Source organism: Aethalodelphis obliquidens, unplaced genomic scaffold, assembly GCF_003676395.1.
Source record: "Aethalodelphis obliquidens isolate GAN/ISIS:26980383/991018 unplaced genomic scaffold, ASM367639v1 scaffold16, whole genome shotgun sequence".
In the NCBI taxonomy this organism is placed as follows: Eukaryota; Metazoa; Chordata; class Mammalia; order Artiodactyla; family Delphinidae; genus Aethalodelphis; species Aethalodelphis obliquidens.
In genome coordinates this window covers 25,806,238-25,831,284 of record NW_020837960.1, presented here as the reverse complement: position 1 = coordinate 25,831,284, position 25,047 = coordinate 25,806,238, and the positions used below count along the sequence as shown (strand labels likewise).

General features: G+C 41.1%; 1 protein-coding gene across 5 annotated transcripts in view; it reads left to right on the top strand.

Moving 5' to 3' along the window:
- The window catches only part of FRY (FRY microtubule binding protein), a 425,952-nt gene that overhangs the window by 368,316 nt on the left and 32,589 nt on the right, over nt 1-25,047 (top strand). For all 5 annotated transcript variants that reach the window (XM_027116557.1, XM_027116555.1, XM_027116558.1 and 2 more), the window contains 10 exons: nt 698-792; nt 2,804-3,411; nt 4,547-4,644; nt 4,975-5,145; nt 8,792-8,932; nt 10,965-11,144; nt 13,132-13,293; nt 15,600-15,674; nt 18,431-18,601; nt 24,628-24,828. In XM_027116557.1, the coding sequence (XP_026972358.1) occupies nt 698-792; nt 2,804-3,411; nt 4,547-4,644; nt 4,975-5,145; nt 8,792-8,932; nt 10,965-11,144; nt 13,132-13,293; nt 15,600-15,674; nt 18,431-18,601; nt 24,628-24,828 (1,902 nt within the window). The remainder of the gene's footprint in view (nt 1-697; nt 793-2,803; nt 3,412-4,546; nt 4,645-4,974; nt 5,146-8,791; nt 8,933-10,964; nt 11,145-13,131; nt 13,294-15,599; nt 15,675-18,430; nt 18,602-24,627; nt 24,829-25,047) is intronic.

Sequence of the window (25,047 nt, the reverse complement as noted above, 5' to 3'; positions counted from 1 at the left end):
GCAACCTGCCCACCCAGAGAAGGGATCGCTATTGTATCTGTGCAGAGCACCACACCTGTCTGTGTGGTTAGCCTTCCATAAACTGGGAAAAGTGAAGGAAATAGTGGGGAGAATAGATGCCACAGGAAGACCCTGTGGACTGGGGACCCCAGAGACCAGGGAGCTGGAAAGCCAGGGGCATTACAAGCTCTGTAGCTTGGGCCAAGCCCTTCTTTTCCACCAGAAATGTTCTGCATCTCAGAGGACCTGCACGCCTGTAGACTTCAGCTTCTTTTCCTCCTCCTGGCCATTGGCAGTACACTATAAAATGCCCTTGGGACGCAGCCCTTCTCATACTTCATCTCTTAATCCTGGCTTTCAGACGTTGCCACTCTGTATTTCACATGCCCACCATCCCCTTCAACAAGGGGCCATGCTTGTCCCTTGCCCCTCCCTGTTGGATTTCAAATGAGCTTGATCTGTGGAAGACCTCACAGCTAGGGAAATAAATCTTCATGATTATCTGCTAACTCCTAAGCCATCTGAATTTCCTAAGTGGCCCTTAAAATTTGTTTGTAGCCTTTGTACATTAAAGTAACCATGACTGTCTAACTTTCAATATTACGATTATTTGAATAGTTTGTTTTGATTAAATTTATCTTCAGGAAGTTAGCAATAGTTATAAGCAGTACAGAATGTTGTCTCTGCCTGTTTGCAGGGTTATGTCATGGAAGCACTCCTTACCTTGGAAGCTGCTGTGGAAAACTTGTCTGACTGCCTGAAGAACAGTGATCTCTTAACTGTATTATCTCGGTGAGAATCAGTTTAACTTTGTTTTGAAAATCAAATATGCTGTACTGAATATTTGGGAAATGCCTGGACTTTGGGCAATGTCTAAAGAACGAATCCAGTTTGGGAAGTCTGTGTATGATCCAAGAAAGTATGTATGACATTTCCTTAAGTTAAAAAAAAAAAGTTACAACACACACACACACACACACACACACACAGACACACACACACACAGTAGAGAAGTATTTTAAAACATCAGCAAGATAGACAATAAATGGGGCTTCCCTGGTGGCGCAGTGGTTGAGAGTCCGCCTGCCGATGCAGGGGACACGTGCCCCGGTCTGGGAAGATCCCACATGCCGTGGAGCAACTAGGCGCGTGAGCCATGGCCGCTGAGCCTGCACGTGCTCCGCAACGGGAGAGGCCACAACAGTGAGAGGCCTGCGTACCACACACACACAAAAAAATAGACAATAAATGTTATTTCCAAATAATACAAGTATTAATGATTTTTCATTTCCTATTTCTTTGAGTATTTTTTCAAATTTTATGTAATTATCCTATTTATTACATTCTATAGAAACAAAGTATTTTATTTTTTAATTTAAAAAAATTTTTTTTTTTGGCCGGCTTCTCATCGTGGTGGCTTCTCTGGTTGTGGAGCATGGGCTCTAAGCGCATGGGCTTCAGTAGTTGTGGCATGTGGGCTCAGTAGTTGTGGCGCATGGGCTTAGTTGCTCCATGGCATGTGGGATCTTCCTGGACCAGGGCTAAAACCCACGTCCCCTGCATTGGCAGGAGGATTCTTAACCACTGCACCACCGGGAAGTTCTGTTATTTATTTTCGGCTGCATTGGGCCTTCGCTGCTGCGTGCAGGCTTTCTCTAATTGCGGAGAGTGGGGGCTACTTTTCCTTGCGGTGCGCGGGCTTCTCATTGCAGTGGCCTCTCCTGTTGCAGAGCATGGGCTCTAGGTGCGCGAGCTTCAATAGTTGTGGTACATGGGCTCAGTAGTTGTGGTGCATGGGCTCAGTCACTCCGCAGCATGTGGGATCTTCCCAGGCCATGGATCAAACCCATGTCCCCTGCATTGGCAGGCAGATTCTTAACCACTGTGCCACCAGGGAAGCCCCAAAGTATTATTTTTTAAATGAATATATATGAAACACAACTGATCGATCACTATAAAGACAGTTGGAATAAATGTTGATTTTACTTGAAGAAATTTCTACCTTAGGATCTTTCTTTTTTTAATTTTTCAATTCCTTTTGCTCCTGGCAATGTTTAATAGCCCATTTCAAATCATTCACAATTTTGTATTCTGTTTGTGTAATTAAGCTCAACTTGCTTGAAATTCACTTGGCAATGTTATATCACGTTGAGCTTTGTTTCATTTTTAAGTTGAACATTTTTATGCATCCGTAGTTTTAGTGTGATTAATAGCATCATACACACTTATCTATAGAAACCTACAGATTAACCTAAATCAGTAAAAATTTAGCAAGAATGTTCATAAAGAGTTCTATCTTTTCAGCCTGAAATAGATTTAGAAATCATTTTTCATAAACGTTTATAAGTGCAAAAATTTTCCTTTGACACAAACATTTACTTTTTTTTTCCTAGATGTTTCTTTATCTGTTCTTTTTATCAGTCAGTTAATAGAATATTAACATTTGTACCTATCAGGTACATTTTATTTTGTAATTACTCTTATCCAAATTCAAACAAAAAATAAATGAAAGATCAGTAAACTTTACAGACGACTGCTTATTTCTTTAACTTTTTGATAAGTGGAAATCAGTATTTGGTTTTGTTGGTGAGGGTTGTTCTGATTAAGTTTTGTTTTTCATAGCGTTATGTTTAAGAATAAGGAAACATATTCTTTCAGTTTAAGAATATGGAAAAATGAATAGAAAGTGATATTTCCAAAGAACGATTTCCCTTCCTCGTTGTTTGTTGATGGCTCTTGAGAGGACTAGCCTTTCACTGAAATGTGTTGGCTTCCTATTGAACTTTTTAACTTTTATACCCAGCTCTTCATCACCAGACTTAAGCTCTAACGCTAAACTAACAGCAAGCAGAAAGAGCACAGGACAGCTCAATGTGAACCCTGGAACAGCCAGCGGCAGCACAGCAACTGCAGAGCGCAGCCGGCATCAAAGGAGCTTCTCTGTGCCCAAAAAGTTTGGTGTTGTCGACCGGTCCTCAGACCCACCTCGGAGTGCCACCCTGGACAGAATTCAGGCCTGTACCCAACAAGGCCTCTCCTCAAAAACCAGAAGCTCATCTTCCTTGAAGGACAGCCTCACGGACCCATCACACATAAACCATCCAACCAACCTGTTGGCCACCATCTTTTGGGTCACGGTGGCCTTGATGGAATCCGATTTTGAGTTTGAATACCTAATGGCCTTAAGGCTGTTGAACAGACTGCTGGCTCACATGCCACTCGATAAAGCTGAGAACCGAGAAAAACTGGAGAAACTCCAGGCACAGCTCAAGTGGGCGGACTTCTCAGGGTTGCAGCAGCTGCTCCTGAAGGGATTCACCTCTGTCACCACCACCGACCTTACCCTGCAGCTGTTCAGTTTGCTGACACCAGTGACCAGAGTACCCATGGTGGACTCATCCCAAGCCATTGGTAAAGCCCACCTCACTCACGCTCTTACAGTTCTGGTCATGGTGGGACTCGTTTAGTGTAATAAGATAATGTGGGCTTAGTACTTCTAACGATTCTGCTTAAAAATGGTTCTTTGGGAATACTTTGTTCTTTCTTTTAAAATTCTATATAAGTCTTAAAATTCTATATAAGTCTTAATTATGTATATTGCAAGAGATATTTTTAAGGCAATAGCATAAAAGGGGCAGGAGTAATACATAAGACAGTCATCAATTTTTATGCTTTCCAGATCAAATTGCAGACAGTGTTAGTTTATTCCATTGCTGTTGTACAGACTTTTCTCCCTTTTTTCTTAACTCCTAAATGTTTTATTTTTCTAAGCCTTTCTTTTCCTCTTGAAAATTCCCTTGGTTCCCTATCGTTTTGAATTAAGCCAACAACAAACCAGATTTTTTTTTTTTTTTTTTTTTTTGCGGTACGCGGGCCTTTCACTGTGTGGCCTCTCCCGTTGCGGAGCACAGGCTCCGGACGCGCAGGCTCAGCGGCCATGGCTCACGGGCCCAGTCGCTCTGCGGCATGTGGGATCTTCCCGGACCGGGGCACGAACCCGTGTCCCCTGCATCGGCAGGCGGACTCTCAACCACTGTGCCACCAGGGACGCCCCAAACCGGATTTTTAATTACCATGGCATGTGGCCCAGAATTCTTTCCAGGAAGCCAAAGCTTGATACAGTGGAGCTGAGCTACTCCTCATCATTTTAAAGAGTCTTTCTGATTACGTGAGTAAGACTTAAATGGGTTGGCCCGTGTCTTCTCAAGCAGGTTTTCCTTAAAATACATTTTTGATAAAAATTCAAACTAGCGCTTCAGTCCATTTTAATCTGCTTTTTAAAATCTGTGCCAATCATTCTTACTTGCAACAGTCCGTAGCAAAACAGCCGCTGAACCTGCAGATTACAAATGTCCTTCAGTGCCTCCTTGGAAACGGTGCCATTGCAGTCGTACATTCTTCCTGGATTTATGTTAGTTCAGATCAAAGCTGCTTCAAAAGGCTGCTTTTGCAGCACCTCAGAATAAAATCTGTAATATGCCTTCCCGCTCTTAATGGTTCAAATGCACCATATTCACTTGTCTCCATTGTATCTTCTCTAATCCAGGGTTTCCACTGAATGTCTTGTGTCTTCTGCCCCAGCTGATACAGCATTTTGAAAACCCCGGCCAGTTCTGTAAGGATATAGCCGAAAGGATTGCTCAGGTATGCCTTACAGGTTCAGGCACATTCAAGGCCTAATGGTGGACGGAGATTACCAGGCTCAGACAGGGTGATGAGTTTCATAAACCTGAAAATAATAACTGACATTACTAGTAATTCACATCTCTGCGTGGCTGATTTGCATTGTCATTTCATTATTGAGAAAACAAGTGGAAAAAAAATTGTGAAAATTAAATTACTAAGCGCCTCCGCAGCTACCCAAAAAATGTATCGATCAATTTTCCAGGCTGCTGGAGCTTATAGCAAAATTGCTGACATTTCTTCCTTTTCATCAGGCTATTTTATCTCTAATTGATTTTCTTCTTGTAAAAGGTTTGTTTGGAAGAGAAGAACCCCAAACTTTCCAACCTTGCACATGTCATGACTCTTTATAAAACACACAGCTACACGAGGGACTGTACCACATGGGTCAACGTGGTCTGTCGATACCTTCATGAAGCATATGCGGACATTACCTTGAATATGGTTACCTACCTGGCAGAGGTAAGCTCTTCAATTAAGGATAAAATCTGTTATGGTTTCTATGGGTAAAATATGTATGTAAAACGGATAACAGTAGCCTTAACTCATTGATCACCTATTATCTACTGGCATAGATGCTGTATGGAATCATTTAAAATCCTCACAACAACCCAGTGATGTAGGATTCTTTATTTTAACAAAGATTCTGAGGCTCAGCCGGGTTAAGTAATCTGCCACAAGTTTAAGGTGAAATGAGGTGTAGCTGCCCCCGAAGCTTAAACTCCTTTTTACTACACGAATACCTGTCAGACATGGCAGAGATGAGGAGATTTTTATCTGCATTATTCTGGGTGTTCAGATCTTATTTAAGGAGTTACTGTGTGGCTTGTATGTTTAATGGTTGTTTGCTCTGAACTCATTAACAAAGCATATATTTTTGAAAACAACTTTTTATCTTCATCTTTTGTGTTTGTTTTTAAAACTGGGATGGGATTTTTGTCCTCATACCAGTGTGTTCCTAGCACATTCATTGCAAACCCCTACTCTCACTTCTGTGTACGCTGATGCTAGAAATACGTGCCACTTTCGGCAAGCGATGAAATGTTATTCTTTAGCGACCCCAGACCCCAACTGGTTTACTATACAAGGTCATGAAATCTATGAGGCAAGTGATTGATAGTATTACCTTGTTTTAGCATTTTCAGCGTTTGCTTTTCCTCTCTGGATCTGCGTTCATGCCTCTTGCTGGGGCCTTTTCAGAAGTGATGAAGACAGTCCATTCTAATTTTTCTTGTATTATATCACCAATTCAGAATGCAGATAGGTTAAGAATCAGTCATTTTCAGAAAGGCTCCATGAGACTGAAAGCCTCTACCTAGAGAAAGGTAGCTGCTTCATCCACCAGCATATATAGTTGGCCCTGCGGGATTTTGGTTTGCAACACGGATCAGCAATATTGGGCTGTATTCGCACTGTCAACAGCCAAGGATTATTTTGCTCTTTTCACACCCCCATCCCTGGCATTTAAAGAACCTCTCTTAGGTGCCACCCTACTGCTTTTGATAATCACCTTGGTCACATCTGTCCCTGCAAGAGTTACTAATCCAGCACACACGTACCTTAGCACACAAGAAGCACCGGGATAAACAACGCAAACACCCTGCTTCCCAAGGCAGCCAATGCCTGTTGTAAAACAAGGTGAACTGGGAGAGAGCAAGGAGGCAAAATTTGTTTGGTTCACTAGACATAAAAGTTTCAAAAATACAAATGGGCTGTGGTCTGTACATACGATGGAATATTATTCAGGCTTAAAAAGGAATGAAGTACTGACACATGCTACAACATAGATGAACCTTGAAAATATTATGCTAAGTGAAATCAGCCAGACACAAGATGACAAATACATGATTCCACTTATATGAGGAACATAGAAGAGGCAAATTTATAGCCCCTGTTTTACAGTTATAGAGTTTCAGTTTGGGATGATGAACAAGTCCTGGAAATAAATAGGGGTCATGGTTGCGCAACAATGTGGGTGTACTTAATGCCGCTAAATTGTACACCTAGAAATAGTTAAAATGGTAAATTTTATATTATATGTATTTTACCACAATAAAAAAATAAATTAAAGTGGATATCCTAATTTGTTCTATGCTGCCTTTATCAACAATTGTCACCAAAAATTTTATTATAAACTTACCTACTCACTACATATGATATAAATTAACTGCTATTTCAGTTAGTCCCATGTTCTTTCAGGTGTTGGCCAGGTGCCTACATATAATTTTAGGCAGCTGTGGCCACTGTTTCCATTGGACCTGCCGTGCTCACTTCACGCTAACTTTGTATGTGTGTATGTGTTGACATAGCTCACATCTTGTCCCTTTCAATAACTGGAATTATATCGTTAACCATCTACCTTTTGTTGCTTGTATTCATAATTTTTTTTAAAATAGTCCTTTGATGCAGACTTTTTATCAGATTATACATAGCTCATTTTTCCTGGTGGCATTTCCCAAAAAAATCTATCCAGGTAAAAAGCTCATGGATACATTTGGGAAAATGTATGCATTTGGGAAATTGGTCTTCACAGAGATTTTCCCAATTTACAATACTACAAACAATGTATAAATATTCAGGTTATCCCGTATCCCCACTAAATTCTATCATTTCATTTATACATGTTTTCAGTTGAATATTTTTATTGGTACTTTAAAATTAATCTCTTTATGTATTTCCTTTCTAGTGAAGATATTCCTTTTTTCATACAATAGATTTGTGAAATTGTATATTTCCTCATCTGTTAACTGTTCAGTTATTTCTTTGGGCCACTTTTTTTTTTAATTTATTTATTGTATTTTTGGCTGCGTTGGGTCTTCATTGCTGCATGTGGGCTTCCTCCAGTTGTGATGAGCGGGGGCTACTCTTCCTTGTAGTGCACGGGTTTCTCATTGCAGTGACTTCTCTCGTTGCAGAGCACGGGCTCTAGGCGCGCGGGCTTCAGTAGTTGTGGCACGCGGGCTCTAGAGCGCAGGCTCAGTAGTTATGGCGCACGGGCTTAGTTGCTCCACGGCATGTGAGATCTTCCTGGACCAGGGCTCGAACCCATGTCCCCTGCATTGGCAGGCGGATTCTTAACCATTGCACCACCAGGGAAACCCTGGGCCACTTTTGATGTGGAATTTCAGCATTTATTTGAATCATCTCTATTAATTTTTAATTTTGAATAGTAAGCTTTTTCATTATGTCTGTCACATCAGTTTTCTCATTATTTTGCTTTCCTTTTTGAAAATGTCATTGATTTTTTTTCCCCCTGATTATAAAAGCAGTATGTGTTCAAAAATAATTATATTATCTAGGGAGAAACACTTTCAACATTTTGTTGAGTTTACTTCCAGCATTATTTCTATGTAACACACACCCATTCACATCAATGTTGGCATCATCTATTATATAGAAATTATATATCCTTCCTCTTTCACTTAATATCATCTGATATCCTTTACTATCTTTAAAAATGTCATTCTATTGACTGCATGATATTTCATCATACAATTTACCATAATCTATGTATCCATTTCCCTAGTGTTTGACATTTAAATTGCTTACAGAGCTTTCTTGTTTTGTGTGGGTTTTGTTGTTTTTTTTTTTTTTTACCATTATAAATAATGCCTTGGTGAAATCTCTTACTTAAATCTTAGTATTTATCTCTAGGTTTGGAAAAGTTCCTAAAAGTGTAATCAGTATTTCAAAAGATATAAACCCTTTTAGTACTGTTGATCTCAATTGCCAAATTATCCAATTTACATTTCCACTGATGTGTGAGAATACTCTTCTTATATGCTCACCAATACTATCATCAATTTCTAATCTTTGCCAATTCCATAACTGATAAATGTATCTTTCGTTTTCATTTCTATTTTTCAGTCATTAGTGGTGTTTGATGCTTTCCTTTTGAGGTTTATTTTGTTGCACTCCATTGTATAATATTATATTTATAGACTCAGACCTACCTGCGTTGCCTTTGATAATACCTCCATGTCTTCACTAGTTAGGATTTTCTTTTCCCTCCTAAGGAAATGTGCAATCATAAAGGTACTAGGAAACCCTGGTGCTTCTGTGTGAAAATCTGGTGTCAAGCTGACTCACTGTGTGCTTTTCCCCACAGCTGCTGGAGAAGGGCCTCCCCAGCATGCAGCAGCCCCTCCTGCAGGTGATCTACAGTCTGCTCAGCTACATGGACCTTTCTGTCGTTCCGGTAAAGCAGTTCAATGTGGAAGTTCTGAAAACCATTGAAAAATACGTGCAAGTGAGTATTTGAACCAGGATGTTTCCAGAAAGTCATTCCAGAAAGATTGAGGCTTTGCATGGAGCTTTCTTTGTACTTGGCCACAGAGCTATATGGGTGCCAGGCTGCATGTTCATTCATTGATACCCATAACATGCTGAGAGCGGCTGAGACGGTGGCCGACCACACCCTGAGCGGTATCCTGAGGCCGCAGTGCGTTCCTGAGCCTTCGGAGGACACCTCTCTGCCTCTTGGACTTCTAGGCTGGGTATTGAAAGCACACTCCTGGCTGGGAGGGTGGCGTCAGGGTCTCCTTTGAGGGGTCCTGTTTCAGTGGAGAAGGAAGAAGCAACATGCTTGTGCCTGGTTCTAGGCCAGGCGTTTCCAATGCGAACAGTTAATTCAGAGGTTCAAATTGTCCCTTTAGAGTTGAAGGAATTAAGGTTAAGAAAGTGGCATAAATGTACTTGAAAATACTCCAACAAACAAACGTAGTGCACTTGGTAGGTTTCAGAGTTCAAGGGCAAATGCTAGGTTTTTCTCTGGTTAAACTCATTGACTAAAGTCATACAATTTTAAACTTTTTTTTTTCCATCCTCACTTCACCAGTCACATTACTTGCAGAAAATTACTTAATGCTAAAAATGCTTTTCAAGCTTTTTTTTTTTTTCCGAGTGGCATTGCTCCAGTAATAGTTGTACCATGTGGTAGGCATTCATTACCACTTTCTCACTTTACACTCATGAGAGACAGAGGGTCAGTTCACATCTTTCTACTAATCATATGCCCCTAGTTTTTTAAAAAAAGTGATTGTTTTATTAGGCTACCTATTCTTAGGCCTGTGGGCCATCCCTGGTACTCAAGATCTTATCTTGAATGGTGGCTAATTTCATATTCAAACCATGACCTCCCGTGTGCAGAATTTAACAGTGAAGGAAATGTGTTTTATTTCATGCACTTTATTCCAAGGCCTAGGCAAGTAATAACTTTTATCATGCTAGTTTATCTGTATTCAGTATTTTTGTTGGAGAAGTACCTCAGTCAGCTTGGGGTTGTCAAGGATACAAAGAGGGTGAAACAAATGAGACTTACAGGAAGAGTAGGAGTTTGATAAGGCAATAAGGAGAGGAAGGGCGTTCCAGGATGAGGGAATTGCATGAGGAAAGGCACAGAGGCTAAGAGACCTTGGCTGGTTTGGGCAACTCCAGGAGTTGCCTGGGGGAGATTACCCCTGCAGGCCTTCCTCAAAGAGTGTGGACTCCACCTTGTCCACCAGAGGGAGCCCTTGAAGGAGTTTAAGCAGGGAAGTGGCTTGCGCTGAAGATTCTAGAAAGATCACTGTAGCTGGAGTGGGTTTGATGACGGACCCAAGGAGAGGCTGCAACTGGGGAAACCAGTTAAGAGGCCATTGAAGTAGTCCAGGCAGAGGCCAGAGAGGATTCAGCTGAGCCAGTGCCAACAGCAACGGAGGGGGCGGGGATCAAGTTCTCAGGAGGGAGGGAAAGAGGGGAGCTAAGAATGGCTCCCAGATTCCTGGGTTAGATCAGGAGGAAGGTGTGGAGAAGAGAAGAGGGCTGAGGGCAGAGGTCAGATGCCCAGGAGCAGATGAGGCAGGAAGAGCCAGAGAAGTAGAAGGAGGACCAGGGACGCTTGGAAACTGGAGGTGGGGAGAATCTTGAGAAACGGTGAGTAGACAGTCGCGTAAAATGCAAGGGTTGCTGCAGGGGAGGGGGGCAGTTGTTTGTCTTCTGTTTTGTTTTTCAAACTGAAGAAATACCTCATTAGCAAAAATGGTACCTTGTCATTTTAAACTTTTACTTATTTGAATGTGGACAACACGGGTCTTTTTTATTCTTGTTTCCTAAATGTAGCTCATCTGATGCATAAATTATCTTTTTATGTCATTTGCCTTTTACTTATCACAGAATTTCCTGCACTGTTTTAAATCAATGAGTTCTGACCGGTCATTAGAAGTTTCGGTAGCTAGCGGCATATTGTGTGGTTTGTTTTTTTTTTAATTATTTTTACCCATTGACTGTTTTATTTCCTTCAGAGCGTCCACTGGAGAGAAGCTTTGAATATCTTGAAGCTAGTAGTTTCTCGATCTGCCAGCCTAGTTTTACCTTCCTACCAACACAGTGACCTTTCAAAGATAGAAATACATCGAGTATGGACCAGTGCATCTAAGGAATTACCTGGGAAAACCCTGGACTTTCACTTTGATATTTCAGAGGTATGTTAACTGTTTCTGTAAACTTTAGCCTGAATACATAGTGGCAAAGGTCAGAACTAGTTGCCTGGAGAAGGGGAGACTTATTTTACAGTTATGTCAAGTGAAACCTCCTAAGACCTAAATTAGGTTCAACGCATTGTCCTATTCACTGGGGCTCTTCAGTGGCAGCTTTTAGAAATAGAAGCTAGCCTCAGTTATATAAAAATGACTTCCCCCCAAAAGATAACTTTAAAATGGAATGATCTTAAGCATTTTAAACCATGACCTTCACTCATTCTGTATCTGACAGCTGTCACGTCCTATCTTGTATCCACAACCTTGTTTCCTGAACTGCAGCCAAACCAGCGGATGCCTGAGATTTACAGGAATACGGGATCTGCCTTTATGGTCACTTCCCCACGCCACACTGCTTTTTAAACCAGTATAACTACCTAAATTCTTGCCTTGAGGGAGATGGGTGTGAGGAGGGAAGAGACTTATAAACTAAGGAGTTAGGAAGAGAAGAAGACAGAAAATAGCCAGATTTACCTGCTGGTCCATGAACAAACTTTTGGGAGGCCTGTACTTAACTATTTTAGTCCAAGATGTAAAAATACATTTGCTTTCCTGTCTCCTTTACCCCATGGCCCATAAACCCCCCAAAGCAGAAACAACGGCCTGTCCACTTTGTAAGCAGGGTCTGTACAGCGTCTGATGCATGTTAGGTAGTTCATAAATATTCTTCAACACGGCTGAGTGGATTCATTCACTAAAGGAATCAACTAGATCTGCTTACATGGAACTCACTCTATTGATTAGGTTGTAGCTAGACTGGGTTTTCTCACACAGCAGTCTCATTGACTGTTCATCATTTCAGTACTCAGGAGGAGATGCTGTCGTGCTTCCATTGTGATATTTAGTGTGTATATGATATTAAGGTATCAACTCAGTATTTTGCAATGTTTAACATTGTTTTTACATTGCTGGGGGTGGGGGAAGCTTACTCTTTGACTTAAGTTTACTCTGTCCCAAAGAGGTACAGAAAACCTGTGGCCAATCCGCCGCATGCCCCGGAGACCCAGCTGCTCCAGAAAGATGTGCCTTGAGAGGCAGGTGGAGAATTACCAGCCAGCGTCTGCCATCTCTGAATGTAGGCCTACGCACAGGTTTCTGCAGAGACCGCCCTGGGGCTAAAGTTTGGGAGGTGCTGCCTACCCAGCCACCACACTCCAGGACTCTCAGGAAGTGAAATTTCTGAAGTGTTGTCAAGAACCTGGCCCTGACCTCATTCATTAAAATAATTGAAAAGATATAAATAATTTAAATAAGTTTTTAAATAATTGAGAGTGTATCAAGATTGGTGATTACAGGTTGGGATAAGGGGAAGGAATTTTGGTCTTGTTTTAACTATAAAGAAAGTCTTTCAAGCTTAAATATCTGAAAACTATTTTGCTTTCCTGCATGTCTTCCTTCTTATCTTTACAATCATTTCCAAAGTGTGTTTATGAACACACAATTGGGGCTTCCCTGGTGGCGCAGCGGTTGAGAGTCCGCCTGCCGATGCAGGGGGCACGGGTTCGTGCCCCGGTCCGGGAAGATCCCACATGCCGCGGAGCGGCTGGGCCCATGAGCCATGGCCGCTGAGCCTGCGCGTCCGGAGCCTGTGCTCCGCGACGGGAGAGGCCACAACAGTGAGAGGCCTGCGTACCGCAAAAAAAAAATAAAAACATAAATAAAAGAAATATATTTTAAAAATTAAAAAAAAGAACAAGCAATTGGATTTGTTTTCAGCTGCTAAAGAGGGTGGGACAGTGTTGAAGATGCAAAATGATCTGGACTATGTATTTGAACATAAGGAAAATGAGCCTCCTTGTAACACTGAACTTCTCTAATCTAAGTTTTAATCAGATAAGCAGTTCTTGGTTGCTGCTGGGATAGAGCGATCCATATACCCCAGAAGTATGAATGAGATAGAAGAACGTGTGCTTCTCTGTTCTTTTTTCTCAAGACGCCCATCATCGGGAGGCGATATGATGAACTGCAGAACTCTGCTGGGCGTGATGGGAAGCCCAGGACCATGGCTGTCACCCGGAGCGCGTCTTCCACCTCATCAGGCTCCAACTCCAATGTCCTTGTTCCTGTAAGCTGGAAGAGGCCCCAGTACTCTCAGGTAAAGGGTCCTCGACTCCCAGGATTGGAAGGGAGCTTGGGGACCTATTGAACCCAACTGTGATATGGGATTCCTGCATCCACCATCCCAATATTTCCCGTCTGGGCATCGACACTTCAGCGATGATGATCTCGCAGTATTCTGTATCCCGAGGGAACCCATTTTATCTTTGAACAGTTCATTACATTGAGTTGAAGTCTGACACTCTCTTGCTTCTTCTCATTGGTCCTTGTTCTCTTAAGGCTTAGAAAATGCAATTGGATCTGTCTTTCACATGGCAGCCCTTCAAACACTTAAAGAAACTCTCCCCCCTCTGCCACTCACCCACATCAGTCCTCTTTTCTCCAAGTAATACATCCTTAGTTCTCCTAACCAATCCTGCATAACAGGGCCACACCCCGATGACCATTCTGGCTGCAGTCCTACAAGCCTGCCCTCCAGTCAGTGGGCTCCATGCACACCTGACCCTGCAGAGCATGGTGGGCGGCCAGATTTCTCTGTGGTTCTGTCATCTGTATTCACTTTCTGGGTGACTGCATCACAGCGTTGATGTCACTGGACTTACTGTCAAGTGAAACCCATGCATTATTTGGGGCTCTTTTGGAGACATATGCCAGAAGCCCAGTGGAAAACTACCTTAAGTGGAAAGGGAATGTGTTAACTCCTGTATCATAACTTCAAGCAGAACTGGATTGTAGCACACACCATCCTTAAACCCTCTCTGTCCTTCTCACTGCCCCCACCTTCTCTTCCCAAAGTCTCAGGCCTGCTCTCCTCCCTGCTGACCTCATTCTCAGGCAGACTGTTCCAACGTGAGGCCCAGCAACCTCTTGCAGCTCCAGATTTACACGGTCTTTGGCTCTGACGATTTCAGGACAGAGGCCTCCCCTCCCCAGCGTCGTAGCAATTCCGGAGAAAGGGCTCTGTGCAAGAGAGGCAAAGCCCCATTTGGCGGGAGCAGAGCCGTCCCAAGATAAAAAGAGGGACTGCATTACCGGAGGAAGGCGAAGTGTCTGCTGCTGGGTGCTGCACAGAGAGAAACCCTTTGTTTGCACGCCCAGCAGGACTCATCCTCACTCTCAGAGGTTAGGGAAGTGGAGCTTAGAGCACGGCGCCTGCTGGAGCAGAGCCGGTTCTCAGTGCTCACTGCGTGCTTGAATAGAGAGCCCGCCCTACTTTCTTGGGAATTTGGAAAAGAGAAGACAAATGTCCAGCCCAATTCCATGCTCCTCTACATTCATTCCTTCCCAGAATTGTAAAGTGCCCACTAAAACTTAGGGAAATAGGTTAGTGAATCTCTTGCCATTCTTCAACATCAAGGTCCTCCTGTCTTTGACCTTGAAATGACACCATATTGAGTGAGTGTCCCGTCTACAATTTGAAAAGAAGGATGCAGGGAACTGAGTTCCATTAAGAAGGAAAATCTATGAGTGATATGGGCCTCCTTGCAGTCTGCATATTAAATCAGATTAAAAGGGAAAAAAACCATGTTCAGGAGAGGAGGACGATTGCTTTAAGAGCAATTCTGAGGCACATTCATGTTTTTTAGGCTCTGGTTACCCATCCTTCTCATTCTCAACTCACCAGTCACTCTGAGACCTAGTTTGTCTATGTCATTGGGAAATGTGAAGGTTTGTAGAAGAATCCCTGTGCCTAAGGAACTGAAAAGTAAGGTTTACGAAGAACAGCAAAAGGAATTCTATCCATTTAATTATAGGAAGAATAAATTGAGAAAGATTTAATATGCCTTGCAAATAATCAAATTTAATTCTGCAGAAAGTAAATTTATCCTCCCATTTGAGGAAAAGAGAATTGTGTTGTCATATAATAGATTTAATTTAGGTGTAAGGAAAGGCTTGCTAATGATTGAAAGTTGTAGCACACAAGAAAGATTATCAAGGGGAGTAATGAATATCTGCTGGAGAACCAAGGGGTTGACTTTCACATCCCCTCCCTTGGGAAAACTTAGATCAGCACTGTCCAGTAGAAACAGAATGTAAGCCTCATTTTCAATTTTCTAATAGTCACCTTTTGGAAAAAAAACAGGTAAAGTTAATTTTAATAACACATTTTAGGTAACCTAATATATCTAAAATATTATTTTTAACATATAATCAATATTTTACAATTATTGGTGAGATATTTTACATTCTCTTTTCCTACCTACTCTTCATGTATTCTATATCTGCATTCTCACTGGCCACATTTCCCGTGAGTTAGCCCTTTGTGGCTGATGGCTACACTACTGGCGTAGATTTGGTCACAGGACCCCATGACTAAAACCTGCCTGTGTGTTTCTTTTCCAGAAGAGGACGAAAGAGAAGTTGGTACACGTCCTTTCTCTGTGTGGCCAAGAAGTCGGATTAAGCAAAAATCCATCAGTAAGTTCTGTCCTATATCACATTTATTTTGGTGTCATAACCTTTTTACCTTTGGTCAGTTTTTGCCTTTGCTCATGTAGTTTGGAGGTTTCAACTATGAATTACAAGTATGATATCCATCATCTAGATCAAACCCTTAGATTATTTCTCTCCATAGTATGATTTTTAATCTCAGTTCAGAAACAATGAAAGATGTTATTGGCTATTTGCTCCAGTTGGTAAATAAAAACTCAGTTATTTTAATTTTTTTAATAACTTGGATATTTTTAATAAATATGCCCAGACTTTCTTAAAATATGTATATGTGACTGTCTTCTGCACCACCATATATGATACACGTTCCTTTTCGGTGTAATTTTACTCTCTGTACACACATCTGTTACCGTGATGTCACTATTTCACTCATGTACAATAAAGGCAAAAATAGTGATATATTATCATGTTTTTTGTCCTATAAACTTCCACTGAGGAACTTCCCTGACGGTCCAGTGGTTAAGACTCCATGCTTCCACTTCAGGGGGCATGGGTTCGAGCCCCGGTCAGGGAAGTAAGATCCCGTGTGAAGCGCGGCCAAAAAAAAAAAAAAAACACAAACCAACAAACAAAAAACTTCTACTGACGTTACAGTTGCACAAAAATGCCATTGGGCTTTGAAATAAATGAATAATTGAAGTATTAGAAGTTAGCTTCTGAAGCTTTTATAAAATTTAGAAAATTCAAATTGTGTGTGTGAGAATATTGTAGCAAAAACAATAAAAATCTCAGGGTTTGGTTTTACCAGGTATCTTTATTTCATCTATCTCACAGCATCATTATTAGTAACCAGAAAAGAAAATAGCAAACTAAGTAATTTCCCAAGTAAGAAGTAGCAGACAGTGTCTCTGGGGAACTACTTTTAAAATTCCAAAATGGCTATACCAATGTAGTTCACGAGCAGGTGAAACATGAGACTCATCGATTCGAGCTCAAGTGCAAGTTGCTACTTGTAATCGTCTGGGAATGTGCCCCAGCCAGAAGGGTGGCCTCCGTTGAAGTCACCTTCTGAGTTATTGATCAGTGGGTTTGCTGCTGCTCCTGTGACATCATTGAGGGCAGAGGGACGAAGAGATAGTGTGGGGTAGATGGAGCCCCCCAGCCTGAAAGGGAGAGGAATGAGAGCCCTTTACCTCTGCAGTGGCATAGCCAGAGAGGTCCGTTTCTTACCACCCCTGCGGTTACACTGTCTCCTTTCAGATCCAGACCGCCTGTTTCTGTGCCAGGCTTTTCTAGCTAGAAATGTTTACTATGTTACAAATAAGAAAAGTGGCACTAACAAGGAAAGGGAGGCCTCGGCTGAGGGAATCAGAATTCTGGTCTCTCATCTCTCACTGACTAGTTGGCTGGTCCTCAGTGCTCTTTATCTCACAGACCCATTTGCAATCCCTGTACAGACTGTGTGTCTTGTACCATTTATGAAAACCTAGTGCAAATCCTATGACTGCTCTTAAACACTGGAGAAAAAAAGGAATGTTTAAAATCCATTCCCGGGCTTCCCTGGTGGCGCAGTGGTTGAGAATCCACCCGCCAATGCAGAGGACACGGGTTCGAGCCCTGGTCCGGGAAGATCCCACATGCCGCAGAGCAACTAAGCCCGTGCACCACAACTACTGAAGCCCGCGTGCCTAGAGCCTGAGCTCCGCAACAAGAGAAGCCACCGCAATGAGAAGCCCTTGCACCGCAACGAAGAGTAGCCCCTGCTCGCCGCAACTAGAGAAAAAGCCCACGCTTAGTAACAAAAACCCAACACAGCCAAAAAGAAAGAGAGAAATTTTTAAAAAATAATTAAAAAAAATAAAATCCATTCCCTCCCTTTTTTTTTTCCTTTTGAGAGATATTTGTGATATTTAAATTCTTATAAATGACTTGCTTACTTTCAAGGAAGACCAAGACGTTATAACGGTTAAATAAAGAATACTGTTCATTTTATTTAAAATCAGTCTATGTTCAGGAGAGGCTGGAGAGCAAAACATTTAGATTTATTTGAAGTCTGTTATTTCTACAGTTATATTAAAATGGCCCAAGTGAAATGAACCTAAACATAGAAGTTAATTTAAAAATATTAACATACTAAAATTTTAATAGAAAAAAAGTTTTGTTTGAATCAACAGGACAGGACTTTTAAGTATGAATTATGAGCACGGCTGCTCAGCTTCTCCTCTGTAATTCAGATGAACAAGTACTGTACCTCCTGACTTATGTTTCTTTTTCCCTACCGGTTCCTGGTTTATCTCTAAGAGGGTTAAATACTTTGCTCTCACAGTTCGTTCTACAATAACATATCTTGGCATCAGTAGTCCTTAAAATCTTTCATGATAATATGTATGTGATGTGTATGTGTGTGTGAACCTGTACAGTTTCTAACCTCGGTAAGTGCAGAAACATTGGAAAATTTCTTGGCTGCTGTAGACTGTGAACATACACTCAGTTGTCACACACACACACGCACACGCACACACATGCATGTAGGATACACTTTTCATTAAGAAGCAGCGATTTGACTCTTGAACAGTTTCCTAGTGTGTGAACTTGCATCTTCGCAATGAGTTTAATCTGAAGGCGCCTGTCCAACATAAATAATAAAAGAGCATTCTAAAAATACCCACTTAAGGAATTAGGTGTGTACTGGAAATACAGTGCTCTGAGGAGCCAGTTACACTTTTTGTAGCACAAACAAAGAAGGGAGAGCGGTTTCTCAGCAGAGGACTCTTGGTTCGTAGGTGATTTTCTCGTCGTGTGGGGACTTGGATCTGCTGGAGCATCAGACGAGCCTAGTGTCCTCCGAGGACGGCACCCGGGACCAGGAGAACATGGACGACACCAACAGTGAGCAGCAGTTCCGGGTCTTTAGAGACTTCGATTTCCTAGACGTGGAGCTGGAGGATGGAGAGGTACGGCCAGGCTCGGTGAAAACCATCCGCTCAGCCTTTTCCTTGACTAACAGAACAGTTTCTTTCTATCTGCTAAATAATGAGTTCTTTCATTAGAAAGCTGTAAACTTTATTTTTAATCAATTTATTCCAAGTACAGCAGCTTAACTTTGGCAAAAGTCACCACAAGCTTCCTGTCTAAGCCCACAGCCAAAGCCACCAAGTTCTTTCTAAATGGCAAAGATCTGACTTTGAATGACCATACAGAGAGTCTGTGTGTGTGTAGTCCAAAGGTGAACTTTAAAAAAAAATCACAGAAGCATTCAAGGTCTGAGCCTGTTCTCTGGTACCTGGGTAAAACAGGCTAAGCATTTTATTATTTTCAATGTGCAATTGCTCTCAAGGGTTGACGTCAAAGCTTGCCTGCTGCAACCTGCGATCAGAGCCCAGGGGCCCCGGCATCTTTGTGCTGTTTGATGAAATCCTCAGAACTTGAAACTAGATTTAACGTACAAGAGCTCTTGGCTCTGCTTTCAGTTGGTTCTTGACACCTGGAGTAGCTGAATTCAAGTATCAACAGGCAGATGCAGATCTGTTTATCTGAATGATAATCATGGTAATAAGACCCTTTCCGTTATGAGTCATGTTTTTGAAAACCTGGGGTTGCAAGGAGGAGCATCACTTCAGTAGCTCAGGGGCACGTTCCAGCTGAGAGGGAGGCTTTTTCCTCCTGGGATGGACACTATGTTCCCTGAAGTGGGGTTGGCATCTGTAATAAAGCCTGGTACCCAGCCTGGCATGTGGTGGGATCCACATACTTCAGCTCACATTTAACCAAGCACACTCTATTTCCCAGACAAAGAAAGGGCTTTCTGCTAGCCGTACAGTTAAAATGGAGGCTCAAATTCAAAGTTTATCATATCCTATGGCAGGTAGGCACCTCCTAATTTAACGATAAACTTGTGGGAAATGATGCTTCAAGTAACTGCTTACCTTCCCTAAAAGGATATGATTGCTGACCAATCCACTTATGTCAAGGCAGGGCACAGAGCTGGACAAGCTCTCTTGAGCTCTATTTTTGTCCTTGCTGGCCACTGACTACCCTGGCTGTCTGTGCCAGCAAGGAAGAATCATGTTCTCAGAATGAAGAACGTTTTCTTTACCAATTCTTTCCCTGGAAGCAAGTTTAGCAGATCCAGTCCTTTAAGAGTGTAAAGGCACCAACTGCAAGGCATCTTTAAAATGTGTACGCTTTCATCTTGAATTGTTCTCAAGCCAGTAAAAAGCATTGCAGAGTTTTCTGACTGTTAACCATAATTAGTGATAAAGAAATCAATTTCTAAATGCGGTGAGGATTGTTTAAAAAGTCTGATGGAAAATACAGCTGTTTTGAATACTTTCGAAATGATCCAGAGGTATATGGAATGTCAAAAGTTTAGCTTCCTGGTCTGAGCAACTGACCTAATCTTTGCTCTTAGGCTAGAATTCAAGCTTGGGCACCCTCTTCAGGGGTTAAACTATGGAGAGAAAAATGGATGAAACAAGAGAGGCATCATTTTTCAGTGTCAGCCAAAGAAAAATGTGTTATGTGAAGGGACCTAGGAGGAATGGTGTCAGAGAAATCAGAAACAATTTCAGAACAACTAACAAATTTAATTTCTATCAAAATAAAGTAAGGAAAACCATAGATGCCCATCACTTGAAAATAAATATTGTACTAGTATTTTTCAAGGACAATAAATAATGATTACTTCTAGTGTTCTCGCTATTGTCCTGGCCAACAAGAACTGAAAAATCATAGTGATTATTTTATCTTGTATGATTAAGATTTTATAAGAAGTTAAAGAATGTGAAAGTATATATTTTATCCAAATAAAATTAACCATTTGAGAATATTTTGCTACTTCTCAGTAAGGTTATAATAAGGGATCCTTGCGAGCTTACAGAGTGGTAGAGTGAAAATGCAAGGGCTTTGGAGTCAGGCAGGTCCAACTCTGACTTTCAGCTCTGCCACTGACCCAGCTCAAGCCTGGATGCCGTTTCTCTTGGCATCCTCATCTATCGAATGGGAGTGATAATACCTGCCTATAGAGTTGACGTAAGGATCAAGTAAGATGACCTATGTAAAGCTTTTAGCATAATTTCAGGTAGTAGGCATTCTAAATATCTGTTCCTTTGTACTGTCTTTGGTGAATAATTTCAGTATTTCCTCATCTGCGAAAGGTAAGCATATTTGGCTTCTAGATCAACACACATTTACTAAAAAAAAAAAAAAAGACAAGGTTTTTGTCATGTCTGTTCCTTTTCATTAAATAGTCTCAGAATTTATTGACTAATATCTTTAAGGGTTTGCCTTTGAACTTCTCAGAATCTTTAAAGGGTGCTGTGTCTTTGCTATTAATTGCACCTCAGCAGTGAAACAGATCATGATCACAAACACTTCTGGTTTTGTGTGCAGGATCAGGTGATGCCACCTTTTTTCCCCAGCTGATGACCCTCATTAGTCTTTCCATGACGCTTCACGATTTTCTCACAAATAAAAATTCAGGCATTCCCAAAAAAAAGTGTTGAGGAGACCAAAGTTGTCACTGAAGTGGAAAGCTATTTCAGAAATTTTATTTATGATTTGTTACCAATTACATCATCCACCGCTAAGAGGTTTGGAATTTCCGGTGTTTCATACTAATTTTTCTTTATGGGGTTAGTGTATCTTTGTCTTTTTCTTTAAGTTGCATCTGCTGACATATATACTGTTAGCACTGTTAGTTGCTGTTGTGTTAAAACTAAGACAAATGCACTTGAGTATCTAATATAATCATTTTAAATAGACCTCTTATTTGTTTTTCTGTCCATTCAATCTGCTACACAGGAACTTCAGGTAAGACGATGCTATTTTCAATTCAGATGCACTAGTAGATGTTTTGCATCATTGCAGATTTATAACTGCATAACTGCTTTTTCCCCCCTTCGAGAGTATGTATGCCTATTTGCACATTTACACTGAGATGTGTGTGATAGAAGTATTTTTCTTGGTTGCTGTAGAAGGGAAATATTTTCTGAAGTATAAATATGAGATAGTTTTAAAATCTTTACATGTTTAGTTCTGGAAGTTGCATGATTATATCTCTTGAGAGAGAGTGAGTTTTTAAATATGATCCATGGAAATCCTATAATTTCTCATTAGGCAGTTGCACAGCTGGATTGGTTTTGCTGTTAAATTCTTTTATTAAAAGTGAAATCAAGAAGCTGCATCTAACAATATACCACATATACTGCCAATCAATTCCTTTTATTTTCCAGGAATTAGGAGCTATCTTTGGATGGTGACTATATTAAATTTCATCCAAATGAGGACCCTTTTCAAGAAAAAGGGGCCCGGTAATAATTACACTCAGACAACAGGCGTAAGCTGGCATTATCCTGGGCAAACTGACCTATAATCACCCTGTATCTATGTCATATAGACTTACTCTAAGTAGGTACATTTGGGAGAACATATTTTGACCATCCAAGTTCCTTCAACAATAATTCTTATTTTTTGGAACTCCAGGATCAAAGAATACGATTTCCAACATTTCTGGAACAGTCAGTTGTGAATACTTTCTCATCTCAGTGTAAATCCTGAGTGGTTATTTAAGTTTGATAACTGACATATGCAGATTGTCCATCAGGAATAGTTAGCCATCTTCTAAATTTTCTCACACATAGAAAATCTCACTTAATCAGTGAAACACTCTTTTGGCTTTTGACCTTGTAGGTAACATAAAATGCAAATCTGACATTTGGGTGTGGGGAAGTTGGAAGGTGGCTCTCCCAATAGGGGTATTCCTGTGCTATGAGAAGGCCCAGTTGACTTTTAATCACCACCGACTTTAACGTAGACTAGGCTACTGTTCCATCTCAACCCCTCAGCTACCACCGAGGAAACAGTTTCAACATCTTTGCCTCTAATGGAGGTATTGCATCCTCTTGCAAGACACCCAGATATTATTCCTGCAAGAACAACTTCCCTGACTCCCAGTTCCCATGCCTGATTGATTCAGATCTTCACCTGAGCTGCAATCAGATTAACAGCAATGGCAGTCTATACCCAGTGTAGCATTCTCTGGCCCTAGGTGTCTGTATTTCTCTGCAAGCTCAGTGCTGAACCCAGGTTCAGCGTGGGAGACATCCAGAACTGCTGCCTGAGACAGTTCATCTAACCCATCCATTGATTTGGTAGAAGAGAATCTGTTTTGGGAATTAGGTTTTACAGTTGTACGTTTTTCCCAGTAACTTTTACATTCTGTTTTCTCCGTATTGTAATCTAATTTTTCTTTACCCTCTTTATTTCTTCACACATTGAGTTTTCTTTTTCTTCCTAGAACTCTTGCCTCTTCCACATTTTTTTCATTTTTTCACTGAAACTGCTATTTTAAAACACCAGCACAACAGTCAGCCTTTTCTACCAGGAAAAAAAATCATTTGGTGGTAATTTATCACAGCACTTACACATAAAAGGTACAAATACAGCTATAAACTATGGAAAGCATATTCTGAGTCTTATAATCAAACAGTCCTAAGAACAATCATAAATATCATAAATGGGGTGAATAATGCTAATTTCCATATCATATCCAGAATGTGTTCAGGATTCTTACCTGTTGCCTTCCACCATGAATAGCCAAAACAGACCTTGGAAAAGCTTAGCATCTATTATGTGAGAGATCTGTGAGAATGGTAAGATTCATTTCATTAGGAGCCAGAAAAAATAGACCCTTAAAATCAGAGGAAAATTAATAAATTTAATGCTCATTAATTTTAATAGTAATTTACATCTCTCACTGAAATTATATTATTATGCTATTTACTGAGCTCTCATCAGAAAGTTATTTATGGGAGTTCCCTGGCGGCATAGTGGTTAGGATTCGGTGCTTTCACTGCAGAGGCCCAGGTTCAATCCCTGGTCGGGGAACCATCCCACATGCCATGCGGTATGGCCAGAATACAAAAAAATAAAATAAAATAAAAATAAATAAAACATCACGTTTAAAAAAAAGTTATTTATGTCAGTGAACCATCAGTGTTTCAAATGACTAATATAAATAAGATTCTGTGCTAGATTTTATTCAGATTACCTATTTGTTTAGGTTAAAATTTGCTCACCAATGAGCTAGTAATATTTCTCTAGCTTTATTCCTATCTTAACAGAGAGAAAAATAAAACCCAGATTGGTTTTCAGAAAAAAAATTTTATGTGCATCACATAAGCGTATTTAATATCTGATGGTTTGTAGAGAAAATCTGAGCTATATCTGAAATCTTTAACACTTTACATTGCCACTTAGCCCAGTTCTCAGTGCAAATGTACAATCCAGCAATAATCCTTGGTACCGAGTCAGTCCATTCAGGTCTAGGGAAGGAACTGTTTTCTATATTGGGACAATTATTTAAAGATGAGCCTAAAACAAAACTGAAGCCTTGCTGCTCTGGCCTCTGCGTAGTGCATGATTGTCCGACTGTGCCCAGCTGCTCTCTGATACCCCTTAACGCTGCATTTTATCTGTGAAAACTGCTGCGGCAGAAACAGCCTGGAATGTTTACCTAATGCTCTTCTACTTAATACCCAGGGGGTGTGGAACGTGCCACAGGCGGAGCTCCTACTTTTTCTCCTTCTGAAAAGAGTACTAAACAGGGGCGGGGTTTGGAGAGGGAACAGCTCTTGAAGTTGTTTTAATATTAACAGTCTCGTTCTGACAGATTTTTGTTAACACGGATCATTTATAGAGTATCCCAAAATCAACTTGTTAAAACACAAGACGTTACCCACTGTGCCAGAGTAGAGTGTATATCATGTCTACCTATGATTTAATCCTCATTTTGGTGAAAACAGTGTGCTCCTTACTACTTTTCACATCATGTGAGCAAAATGTTTGGTGCCCAAGGCCATGAGGGCTTGAGAGTTCATAATGAAAAATTTTATTACTAAGCTGTGGCTAATCGACTGTGTAAAGGCGTGAGTGCAGGAGGATTCGGGCCTTAAAAAAGCAGCTGATGGTGTGATTTCAGGGCGAGAGTATGGACAATTTCAACTGGGGAGTCCGCAGGCGTTCTCTGGATAGTCTGGACAAGTGCGATATGCAGCTTCTGGAGGAGCGCCAGCTTTCAGGAAGTTCTCCCAGCCTAAATAAAATGAACCACGAGGATTCCGATGAGTCCTCCGAAGAGGAGGATCTCACCACCAGCCAGATCCTGGAGCACGCTGACCTAGTAAGTAGGAACTCTCCACCTACTCTTCCCAAGACGTTGGGAGACTTCTTTTTGTGATTCAAGCAGTAGTGCAGTTTCCAGTTGCAGCTAAAGAAACTTGCTACAGCTGCTTAACTCAACTCTGAAACATAAGGTGGTGTCTGATTCTAACCGGTCTCTTCTCTGTAGGTTGCAAATGGAAACAAACACGGGGGTTTTTATAAGCCCTGAATGCCATCA